We start from the raw sequence: 21100 nt of genomic DNA on the forward strand, positions 1-21100 counted from the left end.
TTCAGGACAGGCTGGACCCAAAAGTGCAGACACGTTTTCTTTCCACACCTGCTCAATGAAACCTCCCAGTGATGCTTTGGGATTACAGTCAGTATCTCTGTAGACAAAATCCAGACTGTAGTTGCCCAGGAAGGAAGGGTTCATGTTCACTTTATCCATGGCTATCTGTACGGCTGAGCCCAGTCGTAGGGCACTGAAGGGAAACGATATGTTCCACGGAGCCTGGAGGCCAATCAACAGTTTACGGAAATTAGAGCCATTGACGTCGTTACTGACAACGGAGGTGATGGTTAAAAAAAGTGTCAACTGAAGTGCCAACATTCGGCTCTGAGAAGAAGGGCATATCACACTTGACATCACTTATGCTTTTCTTTTTGCGTGACACAAAAGATGTGCCTTGCCTTGATGAGACACAGCTTAAATACCCAACCCTGCTTGTGGTGGTGACAGGTGGTTAGGGAGGAGAAAATCATAACATTTGGGAGGGAGTGAGAGGGACAAAGAGGCATTATAACCTCCACCAAGGATGTGTCTCCTAACTTTTCCCGGTACCTAACCCTAACCCTGCCCCTTCCTAACCCTAACCTATAACTACCCCCTTCCACATCACTAACCCCCTTTGTCCCTAAAATTATGAAGAGAAAACTCCAATCCTTCCATAACCATTCACTCCATTGTCATTTTTACATCAGGATTTTTTTGACAGACAGGTTTCAAGTATAAACTGTAACTAGTTAAGCAAAGGAATAGGATTTTTAATCCATGAATATTCCAAATGAAGGCAATAAATAAATAAATAAATAAATAAAAAATGGAGCATAATGGAATGTATATTGCCAATGAGGCCACCTTAGTACACTGAAAAAATAGAATCATCAGAACCAACTTAAAAAAGCGTTACAATTGGTAAAACCTGAAGGAATTAAGTTGTTTGAATTTAGGTTTGTAAGTTAGATCAACTCTAGAAAACAACTTAAACAACTTAATTCATTCAGGTTTTACCAATTGTAACACTTTTTGAAGTTGGTTCTTTTTCAGTGTAACAGTGATCTAATCTTGTTATTTGTTTATTTGTTGTCTTGTTAATTTTTCTAAAGGCATGTATCAACGTTAATACGAGTGAAGATGGGGGGTGCAAAGCTGCCCAAGCGTAGCTTACTTTTAAGTAACACATATACGCACATGTTAACGTGTATCAAATTTGTCAGCAATGCAAGTCAAAATCTGTAGCAAAACCTATTTTTATGCAGATTACATTTTGTGGTGAACTGGAAGCAGGATCTGAAAGAAAAAACTTCCATCTAATTTGTTGCTAATGTAACTAATTACAGTTGTGAACACCTTATAGCACTCAGCCAACTTTGGGCAGCATTTTGCAAAAAACAGATGAGCATGGCTGTTTCTGCTTTCATTCACCAGGTGGTGCCAAGTTATGAGACATTGTAAACTCTCACAAATATCACCATTTGTTGTACTGCTGGAGCACAGATTTTATTATCATCTACCAGTTTTCATGTATTAAAATTCTCTGATCAACAGCATGCCAGAAAGGATAATTTTATGATCAATGCCATTAGGTCCAAATCTTGCCCTTGTGTACCAATGTGTACTGCTTGGTACATAACACAAACAGCCGATAACTTAATTAAACTGGATTAAATTTTCTAATAAATTGCTGGAAACTACCAAAAATCAATTATGTATTTTTATAACATGAAATAAATTATTATTATTATTTTATTTTTTGTAGAAAGTACACAATACTTAAATATATATATATTTACATATATCTAATTTATTAATATTATTTAATTGCTCATCATTATTTTAAAATACTTTTAGGCATATTAAATATACCTAAAATATTTGTACTTTACTGCTGTGTATATACAGTACTGTGCAAAAGTTTTAAGCATCCCAGAGTTATAATAAAAGTAACATTTGATGCCCCCCTCACCCCACCCACCCTTTTTCTTAGCATGTCAACATGAAATCAGTTCCAAAAAAGTGAATATGTGAGCTATATTTTTTAATTTCATGATAATAATAATAATACAAATAATTTTAATAATAATAATAATTTCTTTGTAAGTATAGCAGCTTGTAGAATACCACACAAACACAGTTGCAAGTGATCATGCAATTACGCATACTTTAAGTTACGTTATTATATGGTATGGGATTTTGCCAACTTCTGATTGGCCCATTCGCCACTTTATAACGCAATGCTAAAACACTCTCGGCCATATGAGCATTGCTTTCTTTATTATCATTTGCAGTTGCTTAATTGGCATCTCAGTGGAAAGTGTAGATATATGTATAGAGAGAGAGAGAGAGCGATAGATAGACACACACAAACACACATGAGTGCGTGTGTGTGCGTATATGTGAGCTTTTGACAAGAGCAGAAGTTAGCTTTGAGTTAGCGGACGCTCGCGTGCATCCTGACGTCCACAAGATGTCTTGTAAATCACTCCAGATGTGTTATCAGGTTACAAAACAGCCCTTTCAGATTTAGAAGTGTTTATTTGTTGGTAGCTTTTACATAATATACGAGAAACATGTTATATTTACACATAAATGAAGTGGTTTTGCAGCACCAGAGAGACCATCCAGTGACATCACAGTGCTGCTCTACTCTGATTGGTTGTCACCCCCACCCCTCAAAAAAAAAAAAAGTTTTGCATGATTCATAGCATAAAATATGAAACAGAATGTGACTTTTTAACCTCTTAAAATAGGTCATGGTTTGCGATCTTTGAACTTGTCCAAGGTCTGTGTCCCAAGAATGTTCCCAGTGAATTTGTAGACTACGGCAGTAATAGGACTGAACTTATGCTGAGCACAGACAGACGGACAGGTGCAAAGCCTTTGCAATACCCGATGATCATATTTGATGGCTTCGGGTAAAAATGTGCCCCAGTAATGTCCTGGTAGCTATAAGGATTAAAGTACACTGTCATCATAATTTGGTTTAACAAATGCTTACTGTTTGTAGTGCTGCTGTTTTCTTGCATCATCTCTGTTGCTATAACAGAAGTTAAATTTGCTGTAAGGGTTGATATTCTAACAGAACTATTTCAGCAAACTCAGCAAGATAAGCTGCTGATTAGATTTGATCAACCACAGATCAGTAAATTGTGAATGCACCATACCCAGGATACCTTTAGCCTCACGTTCATAAATTGAGTGTCAAAGTTCATCGTAATCTCTCTTATCTCTAACAGGAACACACTTCAGCTGAAGGGGAGCGGCTGTCAACATTTATTTAGAGAATCACACTTAATTCTGTTAAGGAAGGGAGAATAATGAATTAAACATGAAACCCAATACAGCAAACCAACATAAAATCCATGTTGTTGATCCCCTGAGGGATTTTCTACAGGACTGTAAAAGCTCTGCAGAGGCAGGTTGAGCCTTGCTTGGTGCAGAACCTGTCACACCTGTGTGCACTCTTAGGTGCTAATTGCACCAGGTGCGTATATCCTACATTAGTGGTGTTTGCTGATGGCAGCAACTCTTTATTTTTTAGCCTGATCCTTAACAATCTCTGCTCGTCCCACCAGGTAACATTTCACAACGTCACATAACGAACCTTCAATTTCACCTGATCAGCGTCATTCACACAATTTATTTTAGTTTGCTGAGTGGGAAGGTTTTCTAGTGTTGTTTATATATGACTTGCTGATGTGATGACAATATATATACATATATATAATTGTTTTCACTTCTTGAACCTGGTCCCTTGATCTCGTTGTGTGATATTTATGTTTGTGGGGTTAATTGATCTGGCTGATCTCAAAAACAGCCCCACTGATAGAGATGTGAATTAGATTTACTGTTGAATTACATGCATTTATGAATAATAAAAGTAGACATGTGGAAGCTCACTTAATGAAGAATAGGTCATCGCATGCAGAAAAGAAAAACATCCTGAGGCACTCTAATCACATGTGTGGTGTGCATGTATAAAACTTGTACAAACCATTATTCCATGACTCATTGTATGCTTCTGCGTGCTCTTGACATCTGACAAATGTGGCCGAATGGCTACAGAAAGCAACACTCTCCAATCAATTCACCCTGTTGAGGTTTCAAATCTCACAAGATCTCAGACAGGTGGCTTTCAGTGCACGATGTATATATTATAGTGTGTGTATAGTGGTATGTGTATGTAAAGTGGTGTAAGTATACAGCTACGGTGTCACTTCGGACAAATTTTGTCCAAGACTGAACACTTATCCTTAAAGAACATACAACCAACCCACTATGGTTGATCCATTGGCACCCAGTTCTTTGAGTGAAGCTATTATAATTGATTGACCTCTTGAAGGCCACCCAAGGTCAACGGTCATGACTAATAAAAAAAAAAGATGTATGACTTCATAATGATGTTTAATAGCAACTACATATTTTTTAATCAATTCCTTTGGAAAGCATTCTAAATATCTCGCAAAGAATACTGAATGTCCTTGACTGACAACCCCCCCAGTCATTTCAACAAGTTTGGTCCAATTCTGATTTTAAAAACTGTTTAAACATGGAAGGCTGACCACACATGACGGTAAACTGTACCCTCAGTGTCTGCCGCATGTGGCTGTAATCAACTGATTTAAGATACTTAATATGACGTAAATGCAACAGAGTAATCTGTCTCGTCGTTATAAGCACAACAATCCCAAGATGTGGACTAAGAATTGCAACTGCTTTTTGGCGGGGAGGGGTATTAGATTAGGTCACAATAAATATTTTATTGCCCCTTGTGGGCCAGCAGGGAAATCAAATTCCCACAAGTTTTATAATGCACTGGACAGCCTGGGATTGTAGAAGAGTTTAATGTGCCAGGATCAACTCTGTTGCTAATCTGCATGCCCATGGCAAGCATAGCCTTCTTATTTTGATAAGTACATTTTAAGTTATGTCCTGTGCACTCCGATCTCAGGTTTTTTTATTTATTTATTTATTTTTTTTTGTGTATGTGTGTTTTGTTTTGTTTTGTTTTTTCGGTCCCGTCAAGAACTTTGAGACTGGGTTGACTCATGATGTTCTGTTCTTGATAAATTGTAGTTTGTTTTTTGTTTTTCTTTAATGTGTGTTGTCTTCATTGCTTAAGAAGAAATGGTGATATTTTCCATGAGTCTTCTTGAAAGGCAGTCAGTACGTCTTACAAAAATGCTGTTGTCCCACAACAAATTATGCATATTCTTTTAAATTAAAAATTAAATAAATAAAAGACTCTTCTGTAGCTGTTTTAACAAATCTGTTCTCGGCCCATGGTGGTTTAAGGAGGTACATATGGGGGGGGGGGGGGTTTCCCCTGTTTTTTTTAAGTTGTCCCTTGCAGAAGGGAGGTGAAGCATCCTGGATGCAAGTCTGAGTTTGTTTATTGAATCTGCACAATGAAATCCAGTTTGCAAAACCTCCCCAGTGGGGAAAAGGGGATCTACTGCATCATTTTAACAATCTCTTACGCTTTAGTTTTGTTGTGCAATGAGCATTAAAATGCAAGGACTCTGAACATGAGATAAAAAAAGGAACCTTTCAACTATTGCACCTGGGTGTACCCTCTTGCAGGCTGGGATTAAATTTAATTTTGTTCATTTTTCACTTTACTGGAATGTAACATTTAGTTGATGTGCTCAGATTGTGTGTGTGTGCATGTGTGTGGTGGGTATAAAATCATTAATATATTGCAGATGCACGGCTGGCAGTGCTGTCTGTGCCAGTGTTTTTATCAGGAGAAGTGATGTTGGTCAAAGGTTTTCACACTTTTTTTATGAGTTCTTGCTGATCTTTCTTCAGAGCAGAGGAAGAGGATCAGCTGTGCACGTGTGCCACATTTCTTCCTTTCAAGAGGAGGCTGCAAGTATCTGAACAGACCACCACGCCGCCGGGACAACAGCTGTCGGTAGGACACGCAGTGAGGTTCACTCTGTGTTGGCGTTGGTGTCAAATACCAACAAACATCAGAATTGTGAAGTTGGTGTAAAATTTGAAATTGCGGCCTGTGTTGTTGTACAATGATTGCTAACTCTGTCCTCTTGTCTGTAGACCTTTTCACCATGGAGGTCCTTTTCCACTTGTTGTTCTCTCCTCTCCCATTTCCGGCGATTGTGTTTCTGTTCATCCTGGCAGCTTTGACGCTGTTCTACCTCAACACGCGTCCCAGTCCGCTCTGTACCCCTGTTGACCTCAACTGCCAAACTCTTGGTATCAAGGTAAAAAGCACCAAGCTTTCAAGTTGAGTACTTAATCAGTCAGGATGTATTCAAGATAATGTCTCCAATGACTTAATATGTGACTTATTATTTAATAACGTTATCAAAGTTTGAGACTGATCATTACCAGTGCTGCTGCCTAACGTCTTTAGGGTGGTGCAAGGAAAACTGCCATATTGGAAGATAACAACAACCTGATCTCATATTACTACAATGATGCTAAGACTTTGTATGAGAATTTTCAGAGGGGCACCAGAGTGTCAGGTGAGTGGAAATGTCTAAAGGTCTTCAAATGCTACTTCAGCATGATCAGGCATGCTACCAGTCTAGAAAATGCTTCCTCTTGCATGCAGCATACACCATTTGACTGGCATGGCAAAGAAGAGGTTTTTGAAATGGGCATAAGATTTTTCACAAACTAATAAATTTCTAACTTTGGTGTATACCACTACTTATACCAGATGTATTTGACTAATGGTATACCTTTTTATTGTAGAAAATGCAAACTGCCATTGGCACTAACATCATGTGATTTCACCAACTACAGATTAGAGAAAACTATAACTAATGGTGTTGTAGTTAATACAGCATGTCAGTGATCAAATGCAGCACATAATGCTGATTTAACAAAGTTTAAGTAGCAAAACACTTCAAATCTATTAATTCTCTTGAACTATCATGATTGTTGGAGTATGGAGATGTTTCATCAACTTTGCACTGGTTATCCAAGTGCACATTCTTAGGATGCTGACATGTATTGGAATTACAAATTAATTTAAGCACTACTGAAACGTGTTTATGAAGATTAATAACTTCAATTTAAACTTTGATGTTTGTTTGCAGGTAATGGACCATGCTTAGGCTATAGAAAACCAGGAAGACCATACCAGTGGCTGAAGTACAGACAGGTATAAACATGCCTTCTTTCCATATGAAAGGAAAGCCATAAAACTAAAGTGTTAATTTCAGCTGGTGTTTGCACAATGTCTCTGGAGGTATCGGACAGAGCAGAGCACCTGGGGTCAGGGCTTCTTCATAGAGGACTGAAACCCAACAGCGATACAAACATTGGTGTCTTCTCCCAAAACAGACCTGAGGTAAATGCAGCCATTAAGGATTGAATGTAATTTGTGGTTTGATGTGCACATCTGATTTTGGTGCCTGTGTAATTTGTCATCAACAGTGGATTATTTCCGAGTTAGCCTGTTACACCTACTCCATGGTAGTGGTTCCCCTGTACGACACTCTGGGTCCAGAGGCTCTTGTGTTCATTATCGACAGAGGTAACTGGCATCTCGCTGCACAATAATAGTGTTAATTGTAAGTCCAGTGCCTACGACAGCGTTTTAGAGCCACGTTGTTTTTTTGTTTTGTGTTTTACACCTCGAGAATAAAGTCGTAATATTACGAGAAGTAAAAAGTAAGTCCCTTCGGCTGCTCCTGTATTTTGCACTTGGGGTCGCCACAGCAAATCCAAGGTGGAGCTGCATGTTTAATTGGCACAAGTTTTACTCTGGATGCCCTTCCTGACGCAACTCCACATTACATGGACAAATGTGGCCGGAGTGGGATTTGAACCAGGAACCTTCTGCACCGAAGCCAAGCACAATAACCACTTAGCCACCACCCCTCATAATATTATGAGAAAAAAGTAGTAGTAGCTCCCGAAATTGCCTCTTTCATGGAGGAGGAGATGGCTGGTACGCTTTTTTTTTCTTCTTCTTCTTTTTTGGAAAATTACAACTTTATTCTCGTAATATTACAAGAATAAAGTTGTAATTTTACGAGAAAAAACTTTCGGGAGCTAATAATCGCCGGAACTACAGGCGAAGGCTGTGTGGTTCCTCCTGCAGATTGCATATTCTTTTCAAAGTTCTGATACTAATGATAATGTGTTGCAGATGGGCCAAAAGATAAAGTACATCAGGAGATGGTGGCGTAGTGGTTTGCACGTTGGCCTGTGATGCCAGCGATCCAGGTTCAAATCTCGATTGCAGCCATGCTCCCAACTGGCACTTTCAACAGGAGTGCTGGGGAGGAGTGAGAGACATGTGCCGTGGGCCCTTTTGGAAACAACCTTCGGGCTTTCATCGGCTACCCATGTTAAAAAAGATCCTCTATCTCTCTTCCTTAGTTGTACAACTTAAAGCACTCCACAGATCTGATTTTGAGATGTAGAGTTTTTCTCTGATAAAATTACATCTTTGTCGTGATAATATGACTTTATTCTCGTAATATTACGACTTTGTTCTCGAAGTCTTAAACAAAAAACTCAATGTGGCTCTAAAACGCCGTCATAAGTGCCTTAGTTGGCTCCTCAGATTTTGTACTTTGCTTGATCATTGACTCCTGTACGTTTTACAACTTAAAACTTGCATTTTTAGCGATAACGTAATCAACTTGTTTCCATCCCAAAAATCTAACTTTTAGACAACTGAAGTTTTTCTTATTCTTGCAGCCGAGATATCCACAGTGATTTGTGACAATCAAAAAAAAGCAGAAACACTTCTGCAACATCGGGAAAATGGCGAGGTTCCAGCCCTCAAAACAATTGTCATTATGGATCCCTTTAACTCTGAGCTGGTTGAGCGTGGAACAAAATGTGGGGTGGACATTCTATCCATGCAGGATGTGGAGGTAATGTAATGTAGCTTGGCTGGATTATAAGGATTTGACTTAAAATGGCAATTTAAGTGTTAATAAATTCTCTTCCAGGCTCTAGGGAAAAACAATCTTCAAAAGCCAGTTGTAAGTTTGTTTCAGCTGTTCAGCTTTTATTATTTATTTATTAATCCACTAACTGAATTTACTCACTGCTCTGTCAATCTGATCCCACAGCCACCAACCCCAGAGGATCTCAGTATTATATGCTTCACCAGTGGCACTACAGGTGATCCTTTTTGTTGTATTAATGCGTAATGAAATTCATCACAATGGAAGTTGAATTTTAGAGAATGAAGTTGTGACCTACAGATCTACTTGAGGTCATAGTTGATGTTTTTTGTTTCTTAGGAAACCCTAAGGGAGCAATGCTGACCCATGAGAATGTAGTCTCTGATGCTGCAGGTGTTCTGAAAACCTTTGAGGTATGTATTTTGAGGCACAACTGACTTGACGCAACAAGTCTGAATTGTATCTGGACCTGCACCTGATAAATCCCGTTTCTCACAGACTACAATTGTTCCATGTCCTGATGATATCAGCATCTCCTTCTTGCCTTTAGCACACATGTTTGAGAGAGTCGTGCAGGTACGTCCTGCATATCTTAAGACAAAAAAAAAAAAAAATAACAAAAGACTGTTTCAGATGTTTTGTGATTTTACTTGCAGACGGGGGTCTATGGAGCCGGGGCAAAGGTTGGATTCTTCCAGGGTGACATCAGGCTACTGCCAGATGACTTGAAAGCCCTGCAGCCCACCATTTTCCCAGTCGTGCCTCGACTCCTCAACCGCATCTACGACAAAGTTGGTGATCACACCACCCAGTTTCCCCTCTGCTTTAAACATCAGTTCAACTAATGTGCGCCGGTATTTTGAAACTGTTAGGTTCAGAGTGAAGCTGCGACGCCTTTCAAGAAATGGCTGTTAAACTTTGCTGTGGAGAGGAAGTACAGCGAAGTGAAGCAAGGAATCGTCAGGAAAAACAGCATATGGGACAAACTAATCTTCCACAAAGTGCAGGTAGTGTTACTATAATGACTAAATGATTCAAAGGAGCATACAGGAGGTTTGATGCCAGGGTTCAGAATATGGAATTGGCACATGTAGCTCCACCGACATGTATGTCAAAACATCCACTGATGTATTTGCCATCCCAAAGAGATTTCAAGTATTGGCAAGTTGACCTTAACAGTTAACAAACTGGGACACAAAATGAATGTATATTTGTGATTTAAAATCTACATGTACAAAGTGGTTGCCATTATGTCATTTGAAGACTGGACACTAGTTAAATGGGCTTGTCCTTAATATTGATTCTAGGCATCCATGGGGGGAAATGTACGGATCATGGTGACAGGAGCAGCACCAATATCTCCCTCTGTTCTCAACTTCCTCAGGGCTGTCTTAGGTTGCCAGGTAAGCAATCTTTTCACATTGCAGGTGGTCAGCAGACATGACTTCTTATTTATATACTTTTTTCATGACTTTTGAAGGTTTGAAAGTAAACATTCCATTAACCATTATTTGTTGCAGCCATCATGAACTCTGGATGTTAATTTTATTTATACAGTGCCAAATTCCAACAAGTCCCCCATGACGCTTCACAAAAGTAAGGTCTAACCTTGCCCACCCCCTGAGCAAGCCCATTGGCAAAAGCGGAAAGGAAAAACTTGCTCAGGGTTTTTTGCTGTAAGCAGGAAAAAAAAAACTTCAAGCAGACCAGACTCTGTGGGGTGGCAATCTGCTTTGGCCATATTATCAATAACCTGACAAAGCACAACAAAATTTAATGCATCCAAAGAGGAAATATTTCAGCTAAGGTGTCTTTAGAATAGAAACTTTGTCATCGCACATACGAGGTCTGTTAGAAAAGTATCCGACCTTTTTATTTTTTCAAAAAACATATGGATTTTAATCACGTGTGATTGCATCAACCAAGCTTGAACCGTCGTGCGCATGCGTGAGTTTTTTCACGCCTGTCGGTTGCGTCATTCACCTGTGAGCAGTGGTCCACCCCACTCGTCGGATTTTTATTGCAAATAAATGTCTGAACGATTTGGAGCGTTGCTGCATAAAATTTTTCCAGAAACTGTGAGAGACCTCCAGGTGGACACCATTCAGAAAATTCAGATGGCTTTCAGGGATGATTTTATGGGGATTACACAGATTAAGGAGTGCTCCAGCCGGTTTAAAGACCGCCCACAGTGTCTGAGAGCACAGCGCACTCCGAGTGCCAATCGACAGGCTGAAACAACCAGATCATTTCCAACGTGAAGGCTTTGTTGATCCGGGATGTCGTCTGACTTCCACAAAAATGGCAGAAGACGTGGACATCAAGACTTTTTCGGCACATTCCACTGTTACAAGAGTTTTTTTCATGGAAAGAAGCGGAGGGATGCGCCACGGAGCCGCTCATGGTGCGGGACAAAAGCACCTCTGTGTTGGTCTCACAGGACGGCTTTCAGATGGCTTTCGGTGGCTTTTCAGTCGTGTGACTATCCGAGAATTGTGCATGAGCTGGACATGCCAGAACATGTCCTGTGAGGTTTCATCACGGCGTTGCTTTGCGCCATGCGGCTCCACCACGACGCGTGGAATTCCTCCGCTCCTCTTTCATGACAAAAACTCCTGTAACAGTGAAATGTGCCGTTCATTTCCACACTGAATGCTGTGTTGATCCGGGACGTCGTCTGACTTCCACAGGAATTGCGGAAGACTTGGACATCTGCACTTTTTCGGCACATTGACACAGACATGGTGGAGCCGCATGGCGCAAAGCAACGCCGTGATGAAGCCTCACAGGACATGATCTGGCATGTCCAGCTCATGCACAATTTCTCGGATAGTCACACGACTGAAAAGCCATCTGAAAGCCGTCCTGTGAGACCAACACGGAGGTGGTTTTGTGCCGCGCTATGAGCGGCTCCGTGGCGCATCCCTCCGCTTCTTTCCATGAAAAAAAACTCCTGTAACAGTGGAATGTGCCGAAAAAGTCTTGATGTCCACGTCTTCTGCCATTTTTGTGGAAGTCAGACGACGTCACGGATCAACAAAGCCTTCACGTTGGAAATGATCTGGTTGTTTCAGCGGGGTGTCAGCCTGTTGATCAGCGCTCAGAGTGCGCTGCACTCTCAGACGCTGTGGGCGGTCTTTAAACCGGCTGGAACACTCCTTAATCTGTGTAATCCCCATAAAATTGTCCCTGAAAGCCATCTGTATTTTCTGAATGGTGTCCACCTGGAGGTCTCTCACAGTTTCTGGAAAAATTTGATGCAGCAAAGCTCCAAATCGTTTATTTATTCGCAATAAAAATCCGACGAGAGGGGTGGACCACTACTCACACAAAGCCTGCTCACAGGTGAATGACGCAACCGACAGGTGTGAAAAAACTCACGCATGCGCACGAAGGTTCAAGCTTGGCTGATGCAATCACACGTGATTCAAATCCATATGGTTTTTGCAAAAAATAAAAAGGTTGGATACTTTTCTAACAGACCTCGTATATACATACAATGAAACCTGTCCTCTGCATTTAACCCATCCTACAGTTAGACACAATCTAACCACTAGGAGCAGTGGGCAGCCACAGTCTGGCTCCTAAGGACCAACTCCAGATGTTGAGAGGCACCAGTGCTAACCACTAAGCCACCATGCTGCCATTTTTAATGTTGATATTAACTCCACAGAATCAGTGTTTTATATCAGGGGGCAAACTGTTCTGCAGTAAAGGTGCACAATAAACTGCTCTGTGATTGCTTCATTACCTTTGATTGCTTCATTACCTTTGGGACACAGTAACCCTGCATCCTGAGAAAACAGAGCATGGACTGGCACATTAAGTTTTTTGGCTCTGCCAGGTGGGGCAGTACTAGTCCATGCCACATTTTGTATGTTATTAATAAAGCCTTTAAAATCTGATTTCACATGAACAGGAAGCCAAAACTGGGTCAATATGGCCAAACTTTCTTCTTCTGGTTAGAACTCCAGCTGCAGCATTTTGAGCCAATTGAAGACCACTGATGCTTGTCTGTGGCAAGGCAGAAAACAAAATACAACTGTAATTGATTCTGGATGAATCAATGTTTCTGCATCCACCATGAACAGAATATGTAAACTCTTCATGATGTTGCACAGATGAAAGTGTTAATAACTTCTGTAATATGTACTTGAAAGGGCAGTATAGGATCACCCAGACTTCTGCTTTAGTACTATATTGAATGAGCTGTGAAACTGCTTGAGCAATGACAACTACTTCAATTTTGTTTGAATTTAAGAGTAAGAAATCACATGACATTAAATCTTTCACTGACCAGACAATACTCTAAAATCCAATTTTGTGAGATTTGCATTAAGGGCATATAAAGGTCATTATCATACCAGTGAAAGTAATTGCGTAGCATTGCAGTATCTGCCCAACGTGTCGGCTGTGTCCCAACGCGCGGACCCGTCCGCACGTCTTTCATTAAAAAAATCTCCTTTAACAGTGGAATATCCGGATAAAATGCTGAAACCGACTTCTTCTGAAACTTCTCTGTTCTCTCACGACGTCCTGGATCAATAGAGCCTGAAATGTGGAGGTTTTAAGCTTGAAACAGGCTGATGACGCTGCCTGAGAGCGCTGCGCGACGTCTCGCACCGTGAAAAGTCCTTAAAGCGACAGAATCACCTCAAAATCTCTCATCAGCTGTTAAAATTTTCACTGAAAACCAGCTTAATTTTTTGAACCATGTCCACTTCGATCTGTCTCACAGGTTTAGAAAAAATTTTGATCAAACAAAGCGCCAGTCTCTCAGCAACTTCTCAGACAAAGGAATTCCGACGAGGGGCTGGACGACTCCTCCCACAAGGAGTGCTCACAGGCGAATGACGTCACCGACAGGCATGGAAAAACTCACGCATGCGCACGAGGGTGCAAGCATGTCTGACGTAAAAACATATGAATGAAATCCATATAGTTTTTGAAAAAAATAAAAAGGACCTATACTTTACGGACAGCCCTCGTATATGTATCCTCCTGACTACCGATCAGGAGGATATGGGTCTTCTCTTCTTCTGGTTTGACATTGACTGTTCCATGGTGTTGGAGCTTGTAATCAGTTGAATCAAGCTTTGACTTGACATTAAATTATATCAGAGCTTTTGAAATTTAAATCTGTGGCTTCACACACATCTTGGTATCTTCTGCTTTGACATTTCTGTTGCATCCTTTTTCTGCTGTGTTTGGTACCTGCAGATCTTTGAGGGTTACGGCCAAACGGAGTGCACAGCTGGCTGCACCTTCACCATGTCAGGAGATGCCACCTCGGGTATGTACTGTGGACGTAGTTTTCATTCTCTTGTCTGATCTAATTCCTTGCAGGTTGGAACACTGTTCCACGTGCGGTTAAAATGTTGCCATTAGAATTAAAGTGGGGTGAAAAACCGTTAAACTTAATGGGATCCAGTGAGGCTTAATTTCTTGCATATGTATGACCACAACAAGAGGGCCAAAAGTGATCAAACAGCTAGAAGTTGGGGTGGAAAATGAGCAGTTTCACATTTGTTATTGTCAAAGGAAAGCATCCAAATGGCAAAAACTAATCTGCTCAACTGTTTCTTGCAGGTCATGTTGGGGTTCCTCTGCCTTGTAACTTTGTAAAGTTGGTGGATGTTGAAGAAATGAACTATTTTGCTTCAAATGGGGAAGGAGAGGTAATATCTTAACAAAGGAAGCACTTTCAAAAGACAAAATTAAAGGTTTAGTCTGAGCCAGTCATCAATTTTGACCTAATCGGTACCATGTAAGGTGACGAAATGACAATTGAAATCCAGCCTCAGTGTACATGACCTACACAAAAATGTATAATAACCATCCCAGGGTGGCAGCTGCAGCCAGCTAGGGGTCAGTGAAGAATTAGGTCAAAATGTAAAAAATGCTTCAATCATGTTGAAAACTACACTAAATTATTTGTCTGATCATAATGATTCCAAAAGGTATAGTTTGGACTATCTGACTTAATGTTATGGGGTAAAAACAGCAAAAATGGTGACAAAGGTCAGTTTCAGTTCGTATAGGGGTCAAAAATTAAAGCTGCTCCAATTTCAGTTAAAAAAAAAAAAAAGATGCAAATTATTGGTTGAAATAAAAGGGTTAATAAATGAAATGGGTTTGACTGTGCTGAACGTTTGGTCTCCAAAGTAAAGGTTAAACAAGGTCGACGTCCATTGGAGTCTATGACTTGTGACATATGTTACCCTGTAACATAACTAAGCATGACAGATGGTGCAACTTATTCCTCTTTAGAACCCTATTAACTCAAACAATAATTTGCATCATGTTTTACTGAAATTGGAGCAACTTTAACTTTTGACACCTGTACAAATTGAAACTGACCTTTCTCATAACTCCAGAACATTCAGTCATAGATAGTCCAAACTATACCTTTTTGGAATCATTATGATCAGACAAATAACGTAGTATAGCATTCAACATGAAGCAGTTTTACATTTTGACCCCTGGCTGGCGACAGCTACCATCCTGTGATGGTACTCATACATTTTTGTGTAGACCATGGTACACTGAGGCTGGATTCTAAGTGTCATTTTGTCACCTTACGTGGTACTGAACCTGCTTGGCTCATGGACTAGTTAGCTGTTTAGGTCTCATGTGCAAGTCATCAAATCCTACCCCTATTTCATGTTGTGTTTGATTGCTTGGGCTAATAAATTGGAATTGCAGAGAGTTAACGACGTGTTCCACTATTTTAGTGTTTTTTTGTTTTTTTTTTAGTGGGGGGTTTAAGGACATTTGGTACAATTCTGCGCTACACAACTGTGCATGAAATAGTTGGGTTCTGGTTTGACACTGAGCTGTCTTTCAGTTATTTGAGTTCTTACCTGGGGTATTTTAGCAAAAGTTGACGGCTCCAGTTTGCCTTGATGGCAGTCTCCTAAGCTTGAGTGATCTTAGATAGCTCTATTCAGGAAAGATCTGAAACTTGTCAAATGTGAATACATGCGCACTCTTCCAATGACTGTCGATAGTCTATTATATAGCAATAAATTGTATTATGATTAATTACAAAACACTAATTGGGGAACCTTTTTCTTTGCAGGTCTGCATTAAGGGTCAGAATGTGTTCAAGGGCTACTTGAAAGACCCAGAGAGGACTGCAGAGGCTTTGGATAAAGCTGGCTGGCTCCACACTGGAGACATTGGAAAATGGATGCCAGTAAGACAAAATGAAAAGTGATTTAATGGATTTGTTCTTCATGAATCACAAAATTGAGTACACGGTGGTGAAGGTGTAAAAATATTCACGATTGCATCATAAAACTTGGAGGGACAGGGTTGGGGTTAAAAAAAAAAGTGATCAAAGGTTGAACATGTCACAAAAATGTAACATTTTGTGATGGGAAAAAAAGTGAGACTGGGCTGGATAAAACCCAGGCCACACACTGTTTTTTTTTTTTTTTTTAATCCATTTGGCTTCATGAAGGGTGAACTTCAGATTGAAAATGTACTTGGTTCCAACGATTTTCAGCAAATGGAGCTAGATATAAGCACAAACAAGCACTTACTTAATATGCAATGTTTGGGTACAAGGCCCTGAAACCACTGAACACCAAAATGATTGTCTAACAAATTACCAGGTTTGGAATGGTATCGCTATTTATGTTGGTATCATTTCCCAGATGTGGTGCATTTTTAAAAGAGAATGCAAACTGCAGTTACCACATCATGTTGCTTGTTCCTGTCAATTGTGCCTAGAGTCTTCATTAAGAAACCTTATTTAGTCACACGCACCACTGACGTAACCATGTCTGGTACAAATTAAACGGTGAGCCAAATCTGGTGATTTTTGCAAGACTTTTCATACTGACAAAAGGCCTTTGAGGCCATGTTGTGAAGGAACTACAGCAAGCAAATGTTACAAAATTGTACTTTAATCTACATTATCGAAGCAGGCGTATGGTAACAGGACTGACCCGTCACTCCCCGCAGCATGCTTCTGTTCACTGAATAGTTTCAACTTATTGTTGAATGATGAGGTACACAGATTTGTTTGCAACATCATTTAGGAGGTTCCATCATGAGTAAAATGAGCCACGTCAAATGATTGCAAGCATCAATGGCAAGATGCACTACAAATGTTGAAATTTGGGGAATTGGTCACTAAAAATTGAATGAATTGCTGATCTGGAGGAAAGAAAATGTTAATTTTGCTTCTCCACTGACTCAAAATCAGTTATTTCTCCAGTTTTAATTTTTTATTTATTGACAGAGTGGCGTTCTGAAGATTGTTGACCGCAAGAAGAACATCTTCAAGCTGGCTCAAGGGGAGTACATAGCACCAGAGAAGATTGAAAATGTCTATGTACGCAGTGCACCTGTGGCACAAGTATTTGTGCACGGAGACAGTCTGCAGGTAAATGGAACATCCTGACAACGTGCACATGAATTTCTCACCCTGTCCCCCTGACTATCTAAATGTGTTGTCTGTAGTCCAGTCTGGTTGCTGTTGTGGTCCCTGATCCCGAGATCCTACCAGGCTTTGCCAAGAAGCTTGGGCTCAAAGGCTCCATTGAAGAACTCTGCAAAAACACGGTGATTTCCTGCTTGTCACAAATTTTCTCCAAAAACTGTCAGATTATGGGGTGTTGGGGCCAGTTTTGAGAGGCTTAGTCATTTTTAGCTTTGAATAACAGAATAAGAAGCAGATTCTCTGTTTTTAGAACATGTGTTCAAAAATATGTTTGAATACTTTCAGTGATGACCTTTTGATTTACAGGACATTAAGAAGGCCATTCTGTCAGACATGACCACATTGGGCAAAGAAGCCGGGCTCAAGTCCTTTGAGCAGGTAATGCCTGTGCAATAAACACCTAAAGTGTAATGTCCACAATTTTATTTACTGTGTTTTGACAGTAACCGTGGATGTCTTTAACATCTGCACACCAATGTATCTGTCCTGCCAATTTCTCCAAATGTGGTTCAATACTCCCTCTAGCGACGAAAATGAGCAGCTACACGTTTTTCTTTTGTCCTTCCTTCCAACTCTTTATTGCATTTGGGAAACATGCTCCAGTATACTGAGCTCTAAAAGTGCTCTTGCATATTTATGTAAAAGTCAAAATCACCCCTTATTTTTTATATATATATATGGATGCAACAAACTAAACTGCACACTCCTTTTTTTTTTTTTTTTAATCTCTGCAGGTGAAGGATCTACACCTCCACCCGGAGCAGTTCACCATTGAGAACGGCCTGTTGACTCCCACACTTAAAGCAAAGAGGGCTGAGCTCAAAAATCTCTTTCAGCCCCAGATTGATAAACTTTATGCCAATATGCAATAAAAGGAGAAGCTCATACCTCTGGTTATCAGTGACTGTTATTAAAGGAGATTAATCGCGTAGATGTACGGCCCTGCCATACACTGAAGTGTGTTAGCAAAGTCGAAGTTCTGTTAATCTCATCTTTCTGCTCAACAAATATCACACTGAAGTGTGGAGCAACTACTTGGACACAACCTGAGTGACTCATCCTTCAGCCCACTCAGCCAGGTTGTAATATAACGAAGTAGAATACTTATCATTAATACTTACATCTGTTAACACACACTTACACAGAAAACTTTAATACAGACAAAACTGACAGTTGTGGCTGTTTTATTTTGCTTGAAATTTTCACTGAAAGCCCTGTGAAGAAGCAGTGTGTAAAAGCTGTGCCACATTTGTTTGCGGTGGTTGGTGGTGGTGATGCTTTAAGTGATTTTTTTTGTTGTTGTTGTTTTTTTAAACTTTTCCTTAAATTTGGAACAACTGTGTAGCTATAAATGACTTGTCTGTTTCACAAGAACCTGGCTGTTGTGTTTAACAGAAAAGGGTGTGTAGGTCTTCCAGGAAAAAGATTGTCTTCAGGAAAAGAACAGCAGCTTTCTTTACAGCTACAGTTGTGCTCAAAAGTTTACATACCCTGGCAGAATTTTTGCTTTTTTTGGCCATTTTTAAGAGAATATGAATGACAACACTAAAACTTTCTGTTCCACTCATGGTTAGTGGTTGGGTGAAGCCATTTATTGCCAAACAACTGTTTGCCCTATTTAAATCATAACAGAAACTACCCAAATGACCCTGATCCAAAGTTTACATACCTCTGTTCTTAATAACATGTATTCCCCCCTTAACATCAATTACAGCTTGGAGTCTTTTGTGGTAGTTGTGGACAAGGCACTCTGACAGTAAAGCTGCCACTGAATATGTCTCGGACTTTATTTACATTAATTACAAAGAAATACAAACAGTATGGCACTTTATGGTGAATCTGCATGGAGTAGACATTTCTCAAAAACTGAGTGACTGTGCAAGAAGAAGAGTGGATCCAACCTTTTATAGGGGCTGAGGCCCAATAAGTTTTTTGTAGACACCACCCTGGCTTTCTTCGGTCGCTGTTTCACTTTCCACTAGTTTTGGATTTTACTTTTACTTAAAGTACATTTTATGAGAAATTCACTTTTGCTACTTAAATACAGTAAATGTCAGACACTTTAAGACTTTTATTCAAGTAATATTTTAAAAAGAGACTAACTTTTACCAAAGTAATTTTATGCTAAGGTACTTGTACTTTCACTGAAGTATCACTTTGAGGTACTTTATACAAGACTGCTCTCAGTTGAGCTCAAACCCCAGTTTGATTTGTTTCCAGCTGCACTTAAGTGTATTGTCTTAGGATCTGACTGATGTAAATTACTAACATACTTCAACTGTACAAATTAAATTTGACCATTTTGACATAACTCCACCCATTACACCACTGTATAGCTAGAATGTTGTCACTTAATGCTGTAATCTTTACAATAAGCAGTTATTTATAGAAATTAAGTTTAGCAAAAAAGATGCACAGCCGTAACGAGGTTTTTTTTTTTTTGTATTTTGTTTAATGAAAACTGACAGTATGCTATTGTCTCACCTATAACTGAGGTGTTATACTCAGTTTCAGATGAAGACTGTCATCATGTTGTAACCAGTGCTCAACACAAATCAATGGGGGAAATAAAACCATTTGCATTACTGTATTGTTGAGGGGAAAGATGATCTCAAGTAAACATACCCTCCAGGTTTCTTTAATTTGCTTTCCTGTGTCCTCACTGACACGTTTCCCATTGCCAACACTAATTTAACAAGAAATGATGGCCTATAGCTACAAGCTACATGGAATTTCACCCACACATGTAGATAAAATGAGATGCATTCAGAAAATATCAAAACTTCTGGCTGCGGGAAAACTGCTTAACTGGGGGTCTGAAATCCTAATCCCCTTCAAAGTGCTCTCCTTGGGATTGCGTGCACTTTTCCAGCAGTTCTGCCATTGTTGGAAGAATTTCTGGAAGGCTTTTTGATGTAATGGTGTCCAGCTGGGCTTTTGCATTCCATGCGTCTTGTTACAACTCTGTTCCTTTTTGTCGTTTTGCTCTTGGAACAGTCTTGTTGGGAGAGTAGGGAGCCTTACAAATCACAGGAGTGTTGTTTGGCCAGGAAGGCTGAGTCAGCTGAGCAGAATGGGCAGGTACATTGTCATGATGGAGCTGCTAACTTTTTGCCAATCACTGGTTGTTAATGGCACACAGCATCATGAAGGTGATGTAGGACCTCCTGATAATACTGTATTTTTGGCCTTCTGGTGTGTACATATGATGCATCACCCCACAGGAGTTAAAAAAAAACAAAAAACAAAAAATGGTCAACATAACTTTGACATGGCTGTGCACCTGTCGTGCTTTCTTTGGCCTTGATGTCTGTTTCCATTGCAACAACTGAACTTTGGTTTCTGGGTGGTACTCGTAAACCCATGTCTCTTCACCAGTGATGACTGTCCAGGAGACTTCCAGACGCAGGTTCTTCTGCGCTGCTGTTAGCAGCTTGGATGGTGGCACGATGGTCATCCATGACCAAAGTCCACATCCTGTCGGTCACGTTGGCTTGTGGCTGGCCTCCCAGAGCGTGCTTTGCTCTCCACTGATGTGTCCATTTTTGAAGTAGTTACACCGCTCTTATTTGTTATGCTCATGGCATGATCTCCAACAGCCTCCTGCATCTTGCAAAAGGTTTTCACTTGGGTTTTGGCAAAATTTGATGCTATACCCTTACTCAAGTCGTTCTGTTGTTAGAGCAAATGAGAATCTGACTGGTGCTCAGTACACCAGATGCTCAGTACACGTGTTCACTCCAAGGCTGACGGCTCA

At 40.1% G+C, this 21100-nt stretch overlaps 1 protein-coding gene across 1 annotated transcript; it reads left to right on the forward strand.

Moving 5' to 3' along the window:
• Positions 1 to 5803: 5803 nt before the first annotated feature.
• Positions 5804 to 18232, forward strand: LOC117531402 (long-chain-fatty-acid--CoA ligase 5-like). Its single transcript, XM_034194497.1, has 21 exons — positions 5804 to 5908; positions 6052 to 6218; positions 6371 to 6482; positions 7062 to 7126; positions 7214 to 7315; positions 7402 to 7501; positions 8677 to 8855; positions 8934 to 8966; positions 9057 to 9108; positions 9231 to 9304; positions 9390 to 9467; positions 9548 to 9682; positions 9764 to 9898; positions 10199 to 10294; positions 14112 to 14184; positions 14481 to 14569; positions 15973 to 16089; positions 17143 to 17286; positions 17364 to 17465; positions 17650 to 17721; positions 18078 to 18232. Exons 2-21 carry the CDS (start codon positions 6063 to 6065, stop codon positions 18213 to 18215), a joined length of 2052 nt encoding a protein of 683 aa, XP_034050388.1. The 5' UTR covers positions 5804 to 5908; positions 6052 to 6062; the 3' UTR covers positions 18216 to 18232.
• Positions 18233 to 21100: the final 2868 nt, after the last annotated feature.

This window comes from Thalassophryne amazonica, chromosome 18, assembly GCF_902500255.1.
Source record: "Thalassophryne amazonica chromosome 18, fThaAma1.1, whole genome shotgun sequence".
NCBI classification, from domain to species: Eukaryota; Metazoa; Chordata; class Actinopteri; order Batrachoidiformes; family Batrachoididae; genus Thalassophryne; species Thalassophryne amazonica.

Bases quoted from the DNA above. Each gene is read 5' to 3' on its own strand.
- LOC117531402 (XM_034194497.1), top strand. From the start codon at position 6,063: ATGGAGGTCCTTTTCCACTTGTTGTTCTCTCCTCTCCCATTTCCGGCG. The intron at 8,856-8,933 runs GTAATGTAATGT...ATTCTCTTCCAG, and splicing joins TATCCATGCAGGATGTGGAG to GCTCTAGGGAAAAACAATCT. The intron at 9,683-9,763 runs GTTGGTGATCAC...TGAAACTGTTAG, and splicing joins TCAACCGCATCTACGACAAA to GTTCAGAGTGAAGCTGCGAC.